Source organism: Ornithorhynchus anatinus, chromosome 5 (assembly GCF_004115215.2).
Source record: "Ornithorhynchus anatinus isolate Pmale09 chromosome 5, mOrnAna1.pri.v4, whole genome shotgun sequence".
Taxonomy (NCBI): Eukaryota; Metazoa; Chordata; class Mammalia; order Monotremata; family Ornithorhynchidae; genus Ornithorhynchus; species Ornithorhynchus anatinus.
Genome location: NC_041732.1, coordinates 35,740,194 through 35,754,341, shown reverse-complemented (window position 1 = coordinate 35,754,341; position 14,148 = coordinate 35,740,194). Strand labels below are relative to the sequence as shown.

The following is a 14,148-nucleotide window of genomic DNA, read 5'->3' as shown; positions in this document are numbered from 1 at the left end:
CAAGACCAAGTGGGATATGTAACTTCCCTATTTTAAATAATGAAGAGGCTTCCTTTACAATATCCCTCATCTTAAGTGTCTCAATCTAGATTCTGAAATATCCCTTTTACAGACCTAGAACCTCTGGCTTTTGTGCACTACTTGTTGTAGGTCCCAACTATAAAATCACAGGGATGAAAATTCCAACTTATGAGGCCAAGCCTGTCAATCAATCAATCATATTTATTGAGCACTCACTGTATGCAGAGCACTGTCACTGTGGACAGAGAATGTGTCTACCAACTCTATTATATTTTACTCTCCCAAGAGCATAGTACAGTGATCTGTACACAGGAAGTACTTAATAAATACGATTGATTGGGAGAGTGCAATATAACAAAGTAGGTAAACTTGGCTTATAGAGGGTTACTGATCCATCCACATTTACTTAAAGATGGGAACACCCACATAATGTTTTAACTAAGATAAGTGATTGATAAATCAGAGCAATTGGAAGTGGGAAGAACATCCTACCTGAACCTCAAGACTAAGCTCATTGTGTGGGCAAGGAACATTTCAAATACTCTACAGGCAGGTCTGTATCTAAGCCATCCTCCTGAAAAGACAATTTTCCGTACTATATCTAATAGCATCAAATGTCATAGTGATAGAGCATATGCTGAGCGATGATAGACTAAAGCAATGTCAATGATATTGTTCATGTAACTAGAGCCTGATTTCTGTCAATTACTGAATTTAGGGTCCTGTGTTAATTTTCAGTTTAGAGTAATCCATTTTCACAACTTTTCAGAGAAACTATCTCTCTTCCTAGTGTCAACCCTACTGGGTACTGAACAATCTCCTCTTTCAGAAAGGTTCTTCAAATCTCTGATAGTCCTCATTAATTGTAGTGGCAGTGACTGCACTTATTTTTAAATTATACATTATAAATTACTCATTTATATTGTCTATCTCCCCCCTCTAGACTATAAGCTCATTTCAGGCAGGGAATGTATCTGCTAATTCTCTGCATATTGTAAGTGCTCAATAAATACCATTGATTAATTGAAGTGGTAGTGACCACAGTGACTAGGCCACCTCTTCTGTAGGATGGTGCTTTCTTTTCATATTAATATTAGATATTTTTGTCATTCTATTTATTTTTAAATTTGAAGACTACTTACTCTTGGATTCACTCACATCAGGCCAGCACCTAATTGAAAATAACTTTTGATTATTTCTAATCTGAGGACTCACAATCTATGATCCCTTTAGTTCTCCTAAGTGACTTTTAATATTTTAACTCATACTGCAGCTGCAAAGGAGCCCAAGGAAATGAAGAATTCCATAGCTAAAAAACACTAATATATTTCAGGCAACTAGGAAAAAGTACTTGCCCGCTTTTTCCCGACACACTTCTCTTGTCTTTTTTTCTATATTACTTAAATCTACTTTTTAGTGAGCTATCAAAACCAAACTCTAAATTGTGGAAGATATCACTCAAAACATAGTTATCTGAGCACTTGATGGACCTATCAAGCCGTCACTATGATTGCTTCACCTTGGACTCCTTTATTTCCTGGCTCAGCCGCCTGCCGATAACTTGTCTTCTGTAATGTCATTTTCCTCATGACACACCCTGATTGAGAAATTGCTGCATTTAATCAAGGCAACAACTAAATCTTCTGGAAAGTACTCCTTTATACAAATTTCATGGAGGTAGACGGCATTTAATCCTAATGTCAGATCCTGAACAATGCAGGGGCTAACCAAAGGCCCTTATATAATTCACCTACCCAGGCTCTGATGTTCCCAGAAATTAAACTTCTCTGAAATTTTACCAAAAATGAATGTAGGAGCTGAGAGATCATGATAATGACCTGCAACAACTGACTCACTATGAGATCTTGGGCAAGTCATTGTCCCAGTTTCTCAGAGTGGTCAGCAAACATGCCACTTGCTTAGCACTACTAAATGCTTCACAAGCACCATAATTAATTATTTTGTGCTGCCCAGGCATCTAGTACAGTGTACCGTGCAAAATGAGCACCTGATAAATAGTACTAATTCTACCATGTCTCAACAACTGCTATCATAAGCCTTCAAAATTTGAATGATTTAGCTATCTAAAATTATCCTTTTGCTATTATCCTTTGCTAATAAGCTATCCTTATCCACACCATGTTTTGACTCTAGGATGCTTCTTCATCTAAGAATAGAGAGTATAATAATGATGGCATTTGTTAAGTGCTTACTTTGTGCCAAGCACTGTTCTAAGCACTGGAGCACTGTTTTAAGAGTATAAAAGTATGAAAGTATGAAAGCAGGAATCTTAATAACTCTATTGTATTGTACTCTCCCAAGTGCCTAGTACAGTGCTCTGCACACATTAAATACTTAATAAATATCATTGAATGATTGATATTTTTCTATTAACTCTAACAGTTATAGCAGAATAATATTAGGGAATAGGGTCTGTGTCATTTTATGGCTTCAGATGAAAACAAGATTAAAATAAAAATTTTCCACTTCTAAATGCATCCTTTAGTCCTACTGGAGGTTCGAGGGAAACAGAGGGTATAGTGGTAGCGGTGTTTCAAAAATAAATTTTTACATTTTATTCACATAAATCCCCCATCCTCCGGTACTTTCTAAGTGCATGACAGGACTCTACACGGACATTTGCTGCAGGACAAACTAACTGTATCAACACCAGACTAATCCTGAAAATTATCCATATACACAGTATGTATATGTGAACACACAAAATAAGACCATATGATGCAATGTGGCACAAGCAATTAAAAGTTCTTTTGAAAGTAGAAATGCAAAATGGAACGAATATCTATTTTCTATAAATGAATCCAACCATCTGCCTCACAAGAGCAGCAGCAGGAGGACTCAAAACAGCAGAAACAGCAGCCTCTGGTGTTAACATTCTATTCTCAAATCTCATGTTCCCCATTTCCCCAGCAAAAATGACTAAAAATGAAGAGATGCAACAAATAGGCCCAAGGGCTCCACTATATCATAGATGGCTTGTTCAATATTAGCAACGCATTTATTTTCTGAAATGTAGAGGGAAATTATCAAAACACAAGAACCTTAATTCTGCACTGGTCAAAGTAAACCCGAAGTGAATAAATAGGCTGCTGACATATTTGAAATCATAATATAGGAACCTACCATGTTGTTCTGAATATATTTTAGTCCCTTTTAATAATCCTATAAAATTCCTCACATTCAAGTTATATATGGAATAGATTTATGCATTTCTGCTAGACTATTACTTCCCACCCCATCAAATGATATCTAAAATATGGAGGCTGGTTCTATTCACCATGTAATTATTATTATTATATTTGTTAATTGTTTACTATGTGTCAAGCTCTGTTCTAAATACTGAGGTGGATTCAAATCAGATACAGCCCCTAACCACATGGGGCTACAGTCTAAGTAGAAGGGAGAAAAGGCACTGAATCCCAAATTTGGAGAAGAGGAAACTGAAGCACAGAGCACTGGAGCATGGCAAAGAGCACGGGCCTGGGGGTCAGAAGGTTGTGGGTTCTAATCCTGCATCATCCCGCACCTACCACCTGTCTGCTGTGTGATCTTGGGAAGTCACTTGACTTCTCTGAACCTCAGTTACTTCATCTGTAAAACGAGGATTAAGGATTAATGAGAATTAACCCATGTGGGCCAGGGACTGTGTCCAACCAGATTTGCTTGGATCTACCTCAGTGTTTAATACAGTGCCTGGCACAAAGTAAGGGCTTAATAAATACCACAATTATTATTATTAAGTTTAGTAACTTGCCCAACGTCAGAGAGTAGGCAACTAACAAAATAGGGATTCAAATCCAGGTCCTTCCACTAGGCCACACTTCTCCCCAAGGTCACCTTACCATACTTGGCTTCCTCTGAAATTTCACACTCAAGAAAGATCACATATTCTGTCCACTCAAAAGCACATATGAATAGAGTCTGGTTAGAATCCCTAAAGTCTCTGAACCATGTGAACTGTTCCTTCAGCAAGGTACCTGAAGCATTTTAGTTTTATTTGAGAACAGTAGCTTGTTCCTTGTAGTTACTTGTGTGCCAGCTATGGAAAATGAGGAGAGTCCCTTCAAAAATCATACATCTTTATAAGGTCACATCATTTAGCTAAGGAAGGGAGAGACGGAGATAGAAAGGTAAGAGGGCAGAAGGAAAGAGTGAGTTAGGGACAGGCATCGGAGATGAAAGAAGGGGAACAGTATTGGACAATCAAGAGGTCAGATTTTATTGCCTGAGCTAAAGTTATTTGATCTAAGATTGAGGAACTGATCTAAGCACAGGGAGTTTGCAACCCTCAGCTTTCTGGTAACACCCACACAGTTCACTGCACTACCATTTTTTTTTCCCCTCAGGAGATATTTTAAACCTTGCAGTTTACCATGTGGCTTCATTGGGATGAGACTTTAAATCATATGGTTTTACCTGTTCTGTTAGTCCTGTTAGAACTAAGGAGTAAAACTTATCAAGACTCAAAGAGCACAGGCCTGGGAGTCAGAGGACTTGGTTTCTAATTCCGGTTCTGCCACTTGCCGGTTGTGTCCTTGGGCAAATCACTTAACTTCTCTGTGCTTCAGTTTCCTCATCTGTAAAATGGGGATTCAATATTTCTTTCTCCCACTTAGACTGTGAGACACATGTGGGATAGGGTCTGTGTCTGACCTATATCTTATCTTGAATATCCCAGCATTTAGCACAGTGCTTGGCACATATTAAGTGGTTAAATACCATTAAAAAAAACCTCTTTAGCAACACTAACCCTTTCTCAAGTCTCATCTAATGAATGTGAGAATGAGACTCCTGGGGTACTGGGCCTGAAGAATTAAAATTTTCAAAATAGCCAAAGGTACTTTCTCCATCTCATGGAAAAACATGCAATGCTATGAATTAGGAGATAACTCTGTATGAAGGATTAGCTTCATTAACTTCACAGGAGAGGTAGTGCAGCACTCAGAAGAACTGTAGAGTTCTGCTTTGTTCAGTAATTTATGGGACAACACTTTGAGCTTTCTTCAGCTCATTAAGACATGACAGGGAGGTTTGCAGTTGACTGGAATGAAATAGGATGATCAGCATCAGAGAGAAAGGCCAGCATATTTGTTCCTACTCCTAAAACCTGAGTAACTCCAGGGGACTTAAGTTGTAAAAGCCCGATAATGTCCAAAAGGAGTCAGGATGTAAACAGGGTCAGGAGGGAGAGAACACATCCCACATCCCAGTAGAAAACAACAGTAGGGGGGATTAGGCTCAAAATCTCTGCTCAGCACTGGTGTGGAACAGATTTTCAGAGTTGGGGGAGGTGTCCGAGGAAGGGGCCGCTTGAAAGTCACTAAACAAGAAACGACTACTGAATGTATGCGATAGGCAGAGATCAATGGGTCTAGGGAGTCGTGTAGAGCATACGACCTCCTTCTTAACTCAACAAAAATGTGCCTGCTTATGGACCCCCTTTCTGCTGAAGCATAAAAATATGGTGGAAAAATGTCAAAGAAATACCTTTTTACAAGACCCAATTAAATTATAACCTCCTAAAGAGTCAAACATCTTTTCTACCATTTACTCACTTGCTGCAGCCTTGTGAAGAAGATACCTCCAATACAGCTATCTAATGTATGAATACCCATGTAACAGCCTTCATCTTAAAAATATGGCAACAAATTCAGTTTCAGTTAATATTTGGCTAATTAGAAGTTTTAACTAGTCTGCTTTTAAGTGGAAAGTGTTAAACATGTAATAGTTGCAAATAAGTTAAATCCTTTGCAGCATGCTCACTGACAGGAGTATGAATAGGAACAGATAATGGCCAGATTTCTAGACTGTTAAAGATGTTCAAAACATTTCTTTTTACTCTAATTTACCCTTTCTGTGCATCAAATTTTCTCTCCTCACTTCCTCCTCCTCTTTATTGCCTTGCCTCTCCCTTCCCCACTTTCCACCCCAAAGGTCCTTTTCTTTAAACCCAATCAACATGAACCATCTGGAAACATCCCTGTGGTTTTCGCAAAGATTTTTAGTAGCTCTAGGGAAAAAAAAATAGGAGGAGAGGGAAAGTCAGCAAGACTGCAATCTGCTTTCTTCTGGAAAGGTGACAAGTTACAAGTGGAATGCTACTGAATGATGTTTTTTCCATTATGTTAATGTTCAGAAATCTTACTGGACAAGTGATGACTTCCTAAATTCTAAGATTGACCAAGGTGAAGACAGAGGCTAAACCTCACCTTAAATCAATTGACACCTATAATTTAAAAGGTAGAGTATGCTGAAAAAGAGGCTGCATAACAAAATCAATTTGCTCTTGTTTTAGACAGAACATAGTCCCTGGATCAACTATGAACTTTAAGGTAGTAACAATGGCAGTTCATTACAGAGATATGTCTCTTCTCCACTATATCATGGGCAGAAACAACTACATAACATACTATAAACTCAGCAGTATGAAAATAGCAACTAAACCTAGTCCTTCCCTGCAAGCTTCTCTAAAACCCAAAGACACAGGGTCTGGCATATTTAAGAAGTCTATTTAATGCTATTTCCCCAGGAATTTCTGACATTCATCAAGAGCAAAAGGCTGCGAGCCTCAGTAAGTGAAACATTACAAGAAAACTATTAGGCAGTGAGCAATTGATTCCATGTTTCTTGGACATTACTATGATCTCTGCAAGACATTCACTGAGCATAAAAATCCTCTAGAATGTGTACTATGTTTTCCAGGAGACCTTTAAAGGACAGCTTGAAGATAAGAGATGTTAGTTTCATATTTGGTGAACCGACTCCCAAGTGGTACTTTAGCATGCATTCTGCATCCTCATTTAAGATAATCTAAGACAATTTTCAGAAATATATATGATGATGGTGGTATTTGTTAAGCGCTTACTATGTGCCAAGCACTATTTGTATATATAGAAAAGGCCAGTAATTAGGGTCAACATCTGGAGCTATTTTGTATGCCAATACAAAAAAGAAGGTATGAAGTAAGACACTAATATTAACCTTAAAAGCAACCCCCCGCCCCAACAAAAAACAGGATCTTAAAAATAATACATATAAGAATGTATTTCATTCTTCTTTTCAATGTAAAGATCTGATGCTTGTATTTTTTAACAGAAGAAATTTTGCCATGCATGCACTATAGTGTGATGGTGCTCATTTTCACATCTCTTTTTTAAAAAAACAAAAACAGTTGTATTAGAAAACTTTTCAGGAAAGGAAATGCACATAGTTATAAATCAAGTCAGGAAACAGACCCTCCATCTGCTGTCTCCTTTCACCTTGGTTCCAGGAAGATAGTGCTGCTTTTAACCCATTGGCAGCTTTCAAAAAAAATGATACCATATCGGCTTCTTTATTCTCACACTGCACCTTTTACATAAATAGCTTCTTTAGGTTCCCTGCTGATCACATTCGGTTTACTGGGGCAAACAGAAGGTCGAAGTGGACGGCTCCCTCCTTCCCCATCCTGGCTTACTACAGTGAATGATCCTTAACTGTGTTTGCGCTCTCTGGGACACTTCTCCCCAAATCTACTCCCCTCCTCTCCCCTACCCAGGCCAATCGATAGCCTCACCGGGAAAGAAGGAAGAGGGACACAGAGGGGGACATCAGGCATGATTGATAAAGTGAGGACGCCACTCTCCCGCGGTTTACAAAATTCCTCCCGGATGGCTTCTAGGGGAGCCGAGGTGTCTCTTAAGTTCAGGCTCAGGTGGCTTGCAGAAAACAGTTGTAAATGTCACAGCTGGAGCCTACGGGCTTCCAGCCGGCCGACTTGGTATCAGGTCAGTCGGAGGTGGACCAGGGTTGAGGCTGCAGGGAGATGGACCAGGGAGGGGAGAGCAAAGCAGAGGGGACCGTGCGTCCTAGCGTCCAGCAGGGGCTCGGGGTGGAAAGGTGCGAGGAGCAGGGGGAGAACTAAACGCACAGCAGTCGAGGCCGACTATTTGGACTCCCGTTGCCCCAGAAGACGAGAACCATGCATGTTACCACCCCCGGGCCCATTACCACTTAGACTAGAGGGAAACCCTGGTGCTGGGATAGGCGCCCACCCCGCACAAGGATGCAGCAGCTTTGCGCTGCAAGGACAAGCCGGTTCGGAGCTCCTTTCTCCCTGTCCGTTCGCCCAAGGACCCTGAGAGCTGATTCATTCATTCGATAGTATTTATTAAGCGCTTACTCTGTGCAGAGCACTGTACTGAGCGCTTGAAATGTACAATTCGGGAACAGATAGAGACAATCCCTGCCCAATAACGGGCTCGCAGTCTAAACGATTGCAGAGGGGGGTGGCTCCAGGCAAGGATGGGCCGGACACATCTCTCCACCTCCAACGCCCCAGGACGGGGGTTTCCCTCCAGGGGATCCCCACCGGTCCTTGCCCTACGAAGGGAAGGGCCTGAATTGTACATTCCAAGCGCTTAGTACAGTGCTCTGCACATAGTAAGCGCTCAATAAATACTATTGAATGAATGAAACGGGGGGGGGGGGGGGAGTTGAGAGCTGAGAGGAGCACCAGCTCTGCAGCAATTTTTCTTGCCCTGTTGGGAGGCTGGAGGGGAAGGGAAGTGGACGCGGGGTGGCAGGTGTGTGTGTGCAAGGAGAGATGATGGTGTGGGCAAAGAGGGGCAGCCCCGCTGCAACCTGTGGGATTGAGGAGGAGAGAGGAAAAGAGGCAGGGAACTGTATAAGGAAAACTTGGGGTGGGGGGGAAAGTGGCCTCCGAGGAGAGTCTGCTTTTTGGCTCAGCCTCCCCCGCGGTGGGCTCGGTTCAGTCCTATTTAGTGAGCACTGACTGTGTGCAGAGCACCGACTAAGCGCTTGGAAAGTCCAATACAGCGACAGAGAGGGACAATCTCTGCTCACTACGGGTTTACATTCTAGACCCGCTCCCTCTCCCCCCGACTGCTTACCTCGGGGAGCCGCAGCTCCGGATGCCCAGAAGCAGAACCCCAATAAAAGGAGTTGGCACCGCTCTCCTCGCCCTCCTCCTCCTCTTCCTCCTCCGGCTGTTTCCCCCATGCTTCCCGCGCTCCTTCTCCTCCTGGTCCTCTTCCGCACTCCTGGGGGATGGGGATGAGGCGTGGGAACGGATAAGGAGAGGCGTGGTGCTCTCCCTGCTTCTTTTCTGGCCTCTAGTCCCGGCGTCTTTTAGGGATCTGGGGCGGGGGACTCCGGGAGGGAACTGGAAAAGAGGGAGGATGCCCCCATCCCATCCCCTTCCCGGCGGCGGGGCGAGCGGTCCAGCGGTGATTCCTATTCCCGGCTGCGCTCGCAGGGCGCACGTTGCTGCTCGCTCCAGACTCCAGGAGCGAGTCCGCATCCCTAATGAGATTCCCCCTCTTCCCTTCCCCTCCCTCCCTGGCTCCAGCCAATGAGCCTGGATTGGGCGGGAACGAGGGGAGGAGGGGGGTGGGGGAAGGCGAGGAAAAGGGGGGAGAGGCACAGGAGGAGGAGAAAGAAGAGGGGAAGGGAGAGCCTGGAACCTCTATAAATTAAGTATCATCAGGTGAGAGAGGATGCAGTCCGGAGTACCTATCCCGCCTTTCCCTCCCGGAGGCAATCACCTTCCTGTCTCTGTCCAGTCCATATTTCCTCCTTCTTGTATCTCTCTGATTTTGTTCCTTGCACAACCAACAGTCCTACCCTGGGAAGCGAAAGAAGGAAACGGGGCAAGGGTGAAGGGGACTCAAAAGAAGGTGGGAGACATGAAGGGTGAAGGGGCATCCACCAATCCGTGGCATTTATTGTTTACTGCGCCCAGTGTTTACTAAGCACCTGGGAGAGAGTTCAAAACAATGAAGGGATAAGGAAGAACTTGGAAGGTGTCTCTTTGTGTGTTACCCTATTTATTTTGTTAATGAGGTGTACATCCCCTTGATTCTAATAATTTTGATGATATTGTGTTTTTGTTTTGTTCTGTTTTGCTTTGCTGTCTCCCCCGTTTAGACTGTGAGCCTGTCACTGGGCAGGGATTGTTTCTATCTGTTGCCAAATTGTACATTCCAAGTGCTTAGTACACTGCTCTACACATAGTAAGCGCTCAATAAATTCTATGGAATGAATGGAGGGAAGGGAACAAATGACTGTCTCAGAGGAGTGCAGATAAATGCAGGTTATCTGAAGAGAACTGATAGAAATACCTGATCTCTGGGAAGAACTCAGAGTGGGAACTTCTCATTCTTTCAATCGTATTTACTGAGCACTTACTGTGTGCAGAGCACTGTACTAAGCGCTTGGAAAGTACAATTTGGCAACAGATAGAGACATTCCCCACCCAACAACGGGCTCACACGATCCCTCTTCCTTAAATGATCACTTTCCAGCAAGCCACCCACCTCCTAGTTTCTGAACCTAGTTTCAAACTCCTCACTTTCCCACCCCCGGTTTTCCCATGCATAATCTGCGCTGGCTCTCCTTTGCCAGCTGTCCATTCCCTCCCGTGATGGCCTTCTCCAGTTTTCTCCCTGGACCTTGGGGACTCTACTTTCTCCCCTTTGTTTCCCAAGAAGAGAGGTCATCTTTCAGTTCTGTCAGTATACTTCAAGATATAGAGGGAGCAGAGGGATCAAAGTATAATAATAGAATTAGAAGTCCATTGCTTTGAACCAGAGATGCTTCCAAGTAGTTCTTCACACTCGTGTCTTATTAATGCCATAGTCTGGGGAGCTGGCAGTCCCCTGTTCTACATTTAGAGAAATGGCAACTCAGAGGAATTGCCTAAGGCCACATACCGGTGGAGCCAGGGATAAAATCCAGGAGTCTGGGCCTCTAGCCCAGTGCTCTGTCTACAAGGCTGTCATCCAGCATGAGGGCATGCAGCCAAAATGGTGCCAGAATCTTGTTCTTCTGCCCAGTTGATCCCAAAAGAAGAAAGTGAACTCTTGGGAAGGCTTCTTCCTTTTTTTTTTCCCTTTCCCCTGGACATTTAGCAGGATTGAGAATAGTCAGTCTTTTCCCAAAGGTTCTCCACTGTCTTCACTCAATATTGTTAAATGTGCTTGAAAAAAATCTCTCTCTCTTGCCAAGGGAGCTACCTGCTCCCAAACACCTTTCTCTAGGGAACAGACAGTTTACAGTGAGGTAATTGGTCTGGATGAAGTAATTGCACTAACAGGCTTTGTTCTGCAGACAGAGAGGATGATAGGCAGAAAGATTGATTCCCCCTTCTAAGCACACATGCCATCCACCCTCCTGAGTGTCACAGAGATGTGTGAATGTCTGTGAGAATAAGCCAATTGCTTCCTGAATTGCCTTTCAGCACGGGGGCTGGTGAATGGTCAGGAAACATAGGAACATAGGAAGGGCTCAGAGATGAGGCATGTGTCTCCAAACCTCAACTGAATTCTCCTTTAGAACCTCTTCTAATGAAGGCTGTATTCATTTCCATTTAGTAAGCCCATATCTGACCCCATGGAGGAAGTGGTGTTGGAATCTGGCAATCCTGTGCAATATCCCATCAAAACACTCCCTGCCTTTTCTCTGAAAAGCAATGATTCTCTGTGTCACTTACACTGTTCTATATGGGGTAATGGTATTTTCTTTAAAGATACAACCATATTTTCCCATAGGCTACTACTGCAGCTACAGATACCCCTCTGCACCTGGTATAACAATAATATAATAATGGTATTTGTTAAACGCATACTATGCACCAGGCACTGTACTAAGCACTGGGGTGGATACAAACAAATGGGGCTGGATACAGTCCCTGTCCCACGTAGGGCACACAGTCCCACCCCCCACCAAAAAAAAAACTGAGAGTATATGGGAGAGAGTATATGTTTCTCTCTCTATGGATTCTGCCAGACTGCCATGGTAGTGTAGCCTAGATGGAAGTAAGGATTTTCAAAGAAATTCTAAGTTAAGCACCACATAACCCTCAAAAAACTCCAATCGTTGCCCACCCACCTCTGGATCAAACAAAACTCCTCACCAATGTCTTTAAAGCACTCCCTCCTTCTACCTCACCTCAATTCTTTACTTCTACAACCCAGCTGCAAACTTTCAATCCAACCCGCAAACTTTGCTCCTCTAGTGCTAACCTTCTCACAGTGCCTCTACCTTGTCTGTCATTCATTCATTCATTCATTCATTCAATAGCATTTATTGAGCGCTTACTATGTGCAGAGCACTGTGCTATGTGCTTAGAATGTACAATTTGGCAACAGATAGAGACAATCCCTGTCCAGTGACAGGGTCACAGTCTAATTGGGGGAGACAGAAGGCAGAGCAAAATTGAACGAAACAAAAACAAGACAACATTTATCACGATAAATAGAATCAAGGGGATGTACACCTCATTAACAAAATAAATAGGGTAATAAAAATATATACACGTGAGCACAGTGCTGAGGAGAGGGGAAGGAAAGGGGGAGGGGGAGGAGCAGAGGGCAGAGGGGGAGCAGAGAGGAAGCAGAGGGAGCAGAGGGAAAAGGGGTAGCTCAGTCTGGGAAGACCTCTTGGAGGAGGTGAACTCTCAGTAGAGGTTTGAAGAGGGGAGGTTTGGCGGAGGTGAGGATGGAGGGCATTCTAGGACAGTGGTAGGACGTGGGCCAGAGGTCCACAGCGGGATAGGCATGAATGGGGGACAGTGAGGAGGTGAGTGGCAGAGGAGCGGAGTGTACGGGATGGGCAGTAGAAAGAGAGAAGGGAGGTGAGATAGAAGGGGGCGAGGTGATGGTGAGCTTTGAAGCCAAGAGTGAGGAGTTTATGCTTCGTGCAGAGGTTGATAGGCAACCACTGGAGGTTTTTAAGGAGGGGAGTGACATGCCCAGAGTGTTTCTGAAGGAAGATGATCCAAGCAGTGGAATGAAGAACCTCCAACCCCTACTTCAAGTCTTGCCTCTGGCCTGTAACACCCTGTCTCCTGTAATCTGAAGGACAATTATTCTCCCCTCCCCCAAAGCCTTATTGAAGGCACATCTCCTCCAGGTGGCCTTCCCAGGCTAAGCCCCATTTTCCTCTTCTTCCACTCCCTTCTGCATCACCCTGACTTGCTCCCTTTACTCTTTCCCCTCTCTCAGCCCCATGACACTTATATATGAATCTGTAATTTTATTTATATGCACTGATGTCTGTCTCCCCAACTCTAGACTGTAAACTTTCTTTGGGTACGGGATGTGGCTGTTGATTGTTATATTGTACTCTCCCAAGCCTTAGGACATTGCTTTGCACACAGTAAGTGCTCAACAAATATGATTGAATGAATGAATATCAACTTACAAATTTCCCAATCCTTCTTTGTTCCTGTTTTCATATCTGTAAATCAGTCCTAATCATTGTTCCACTTGCAAACCCAACTGCGCCCTACCCAGGGAATTACCAGAATAAAGTTCACTAAAGAGAGTTTAAATAACTTCCAAGGAAGAGCAGCTAATTTAAGGAAAATTGGATTTATGTTAACAAGTAGATTAGACCCTTTAAAATGGATCTTTTAAAACCACAGTGAACAACATTCTGATGAGGAGGAGAGAGAATCAGCTGCCTGGGGCTTTGACCAGGATGGATTAAAAAAAAAAAATATGGTGTTCCAGTGTTGGCTGCCTGGATGGATCCTCAGAACTCTGAGTTATTCCACGCCAGTTACTGTGTTGTGGCAAACTGTCCTTTTGGTTCCTACTGATGCTACTCTAGCCCTGTTGTAGATGTAGATGTGAATAGAGCCCATGAAAATAGAATAGGAATCTCAAAAAGATTAGCCTAAGTATACCTTCCTATAGGAAATAATGTAAAGGGTATTAATAAGTTCTGAAGTCAAAGAGACTGATGGAACAGTATGAAAAAATTGAAAAATTGTGAGACAATCACAATAGTTACACAATCAAATAGCAATATAAATTGAATTCGGCTGTAATCGAGTCAGTGGACTACATCAAAGGGAGGGGGAGTGCTTAAACCAAGGTAAATTTGGCAGCTTTCAAGTGAGAGAGAGAGCTGTAAGTAGTAGCATCACTTAAATTCAGTGGTACTAACCCCTCAGAGTTTATAGAAGAACATTATAATGGGGGGATGCTACACAACGGTTTTCCAGGTGTTGTTACACATCCCTAAAAGATCCCTTTAAAACTCTGTTGGCTCCTCCTTTTACTCCTTTGGCTTTAAACTCAGGAATGAAGGATGCCCAAG

At 43.1% G+C, this 14,148-nt stretch overlaps 1 protein-coding gene across 2 annotated transcripts in view; it reads right to left on the bottom strand.

The window, feature by feature from the left end:
* Window positions 1-9,333, bottom strand: part of UNC5D (unc-5 netrin receptor D) — a 532,332-nt gene extending 522,999 nt beyond the window's left edge. For both annotated transcript variants that reach the window (XM_029066199.2, XM_029066200.2), the window contains exon 1: window positions 8,934-9,333. In XM_029066199.2, the coding sequence (XP_028922032.1) occupies window positions 8,934-9,042 (109 nt within the window). In that variant the 5' untranslated portion in view covers window positions 9,043-9,333. The remainder of the gene's footprint in view (window positions 1-8,933) is intronic.
* Between the last annotated feature and the right edge of the window lie 4,815 nt (window positions 9,334-14,148).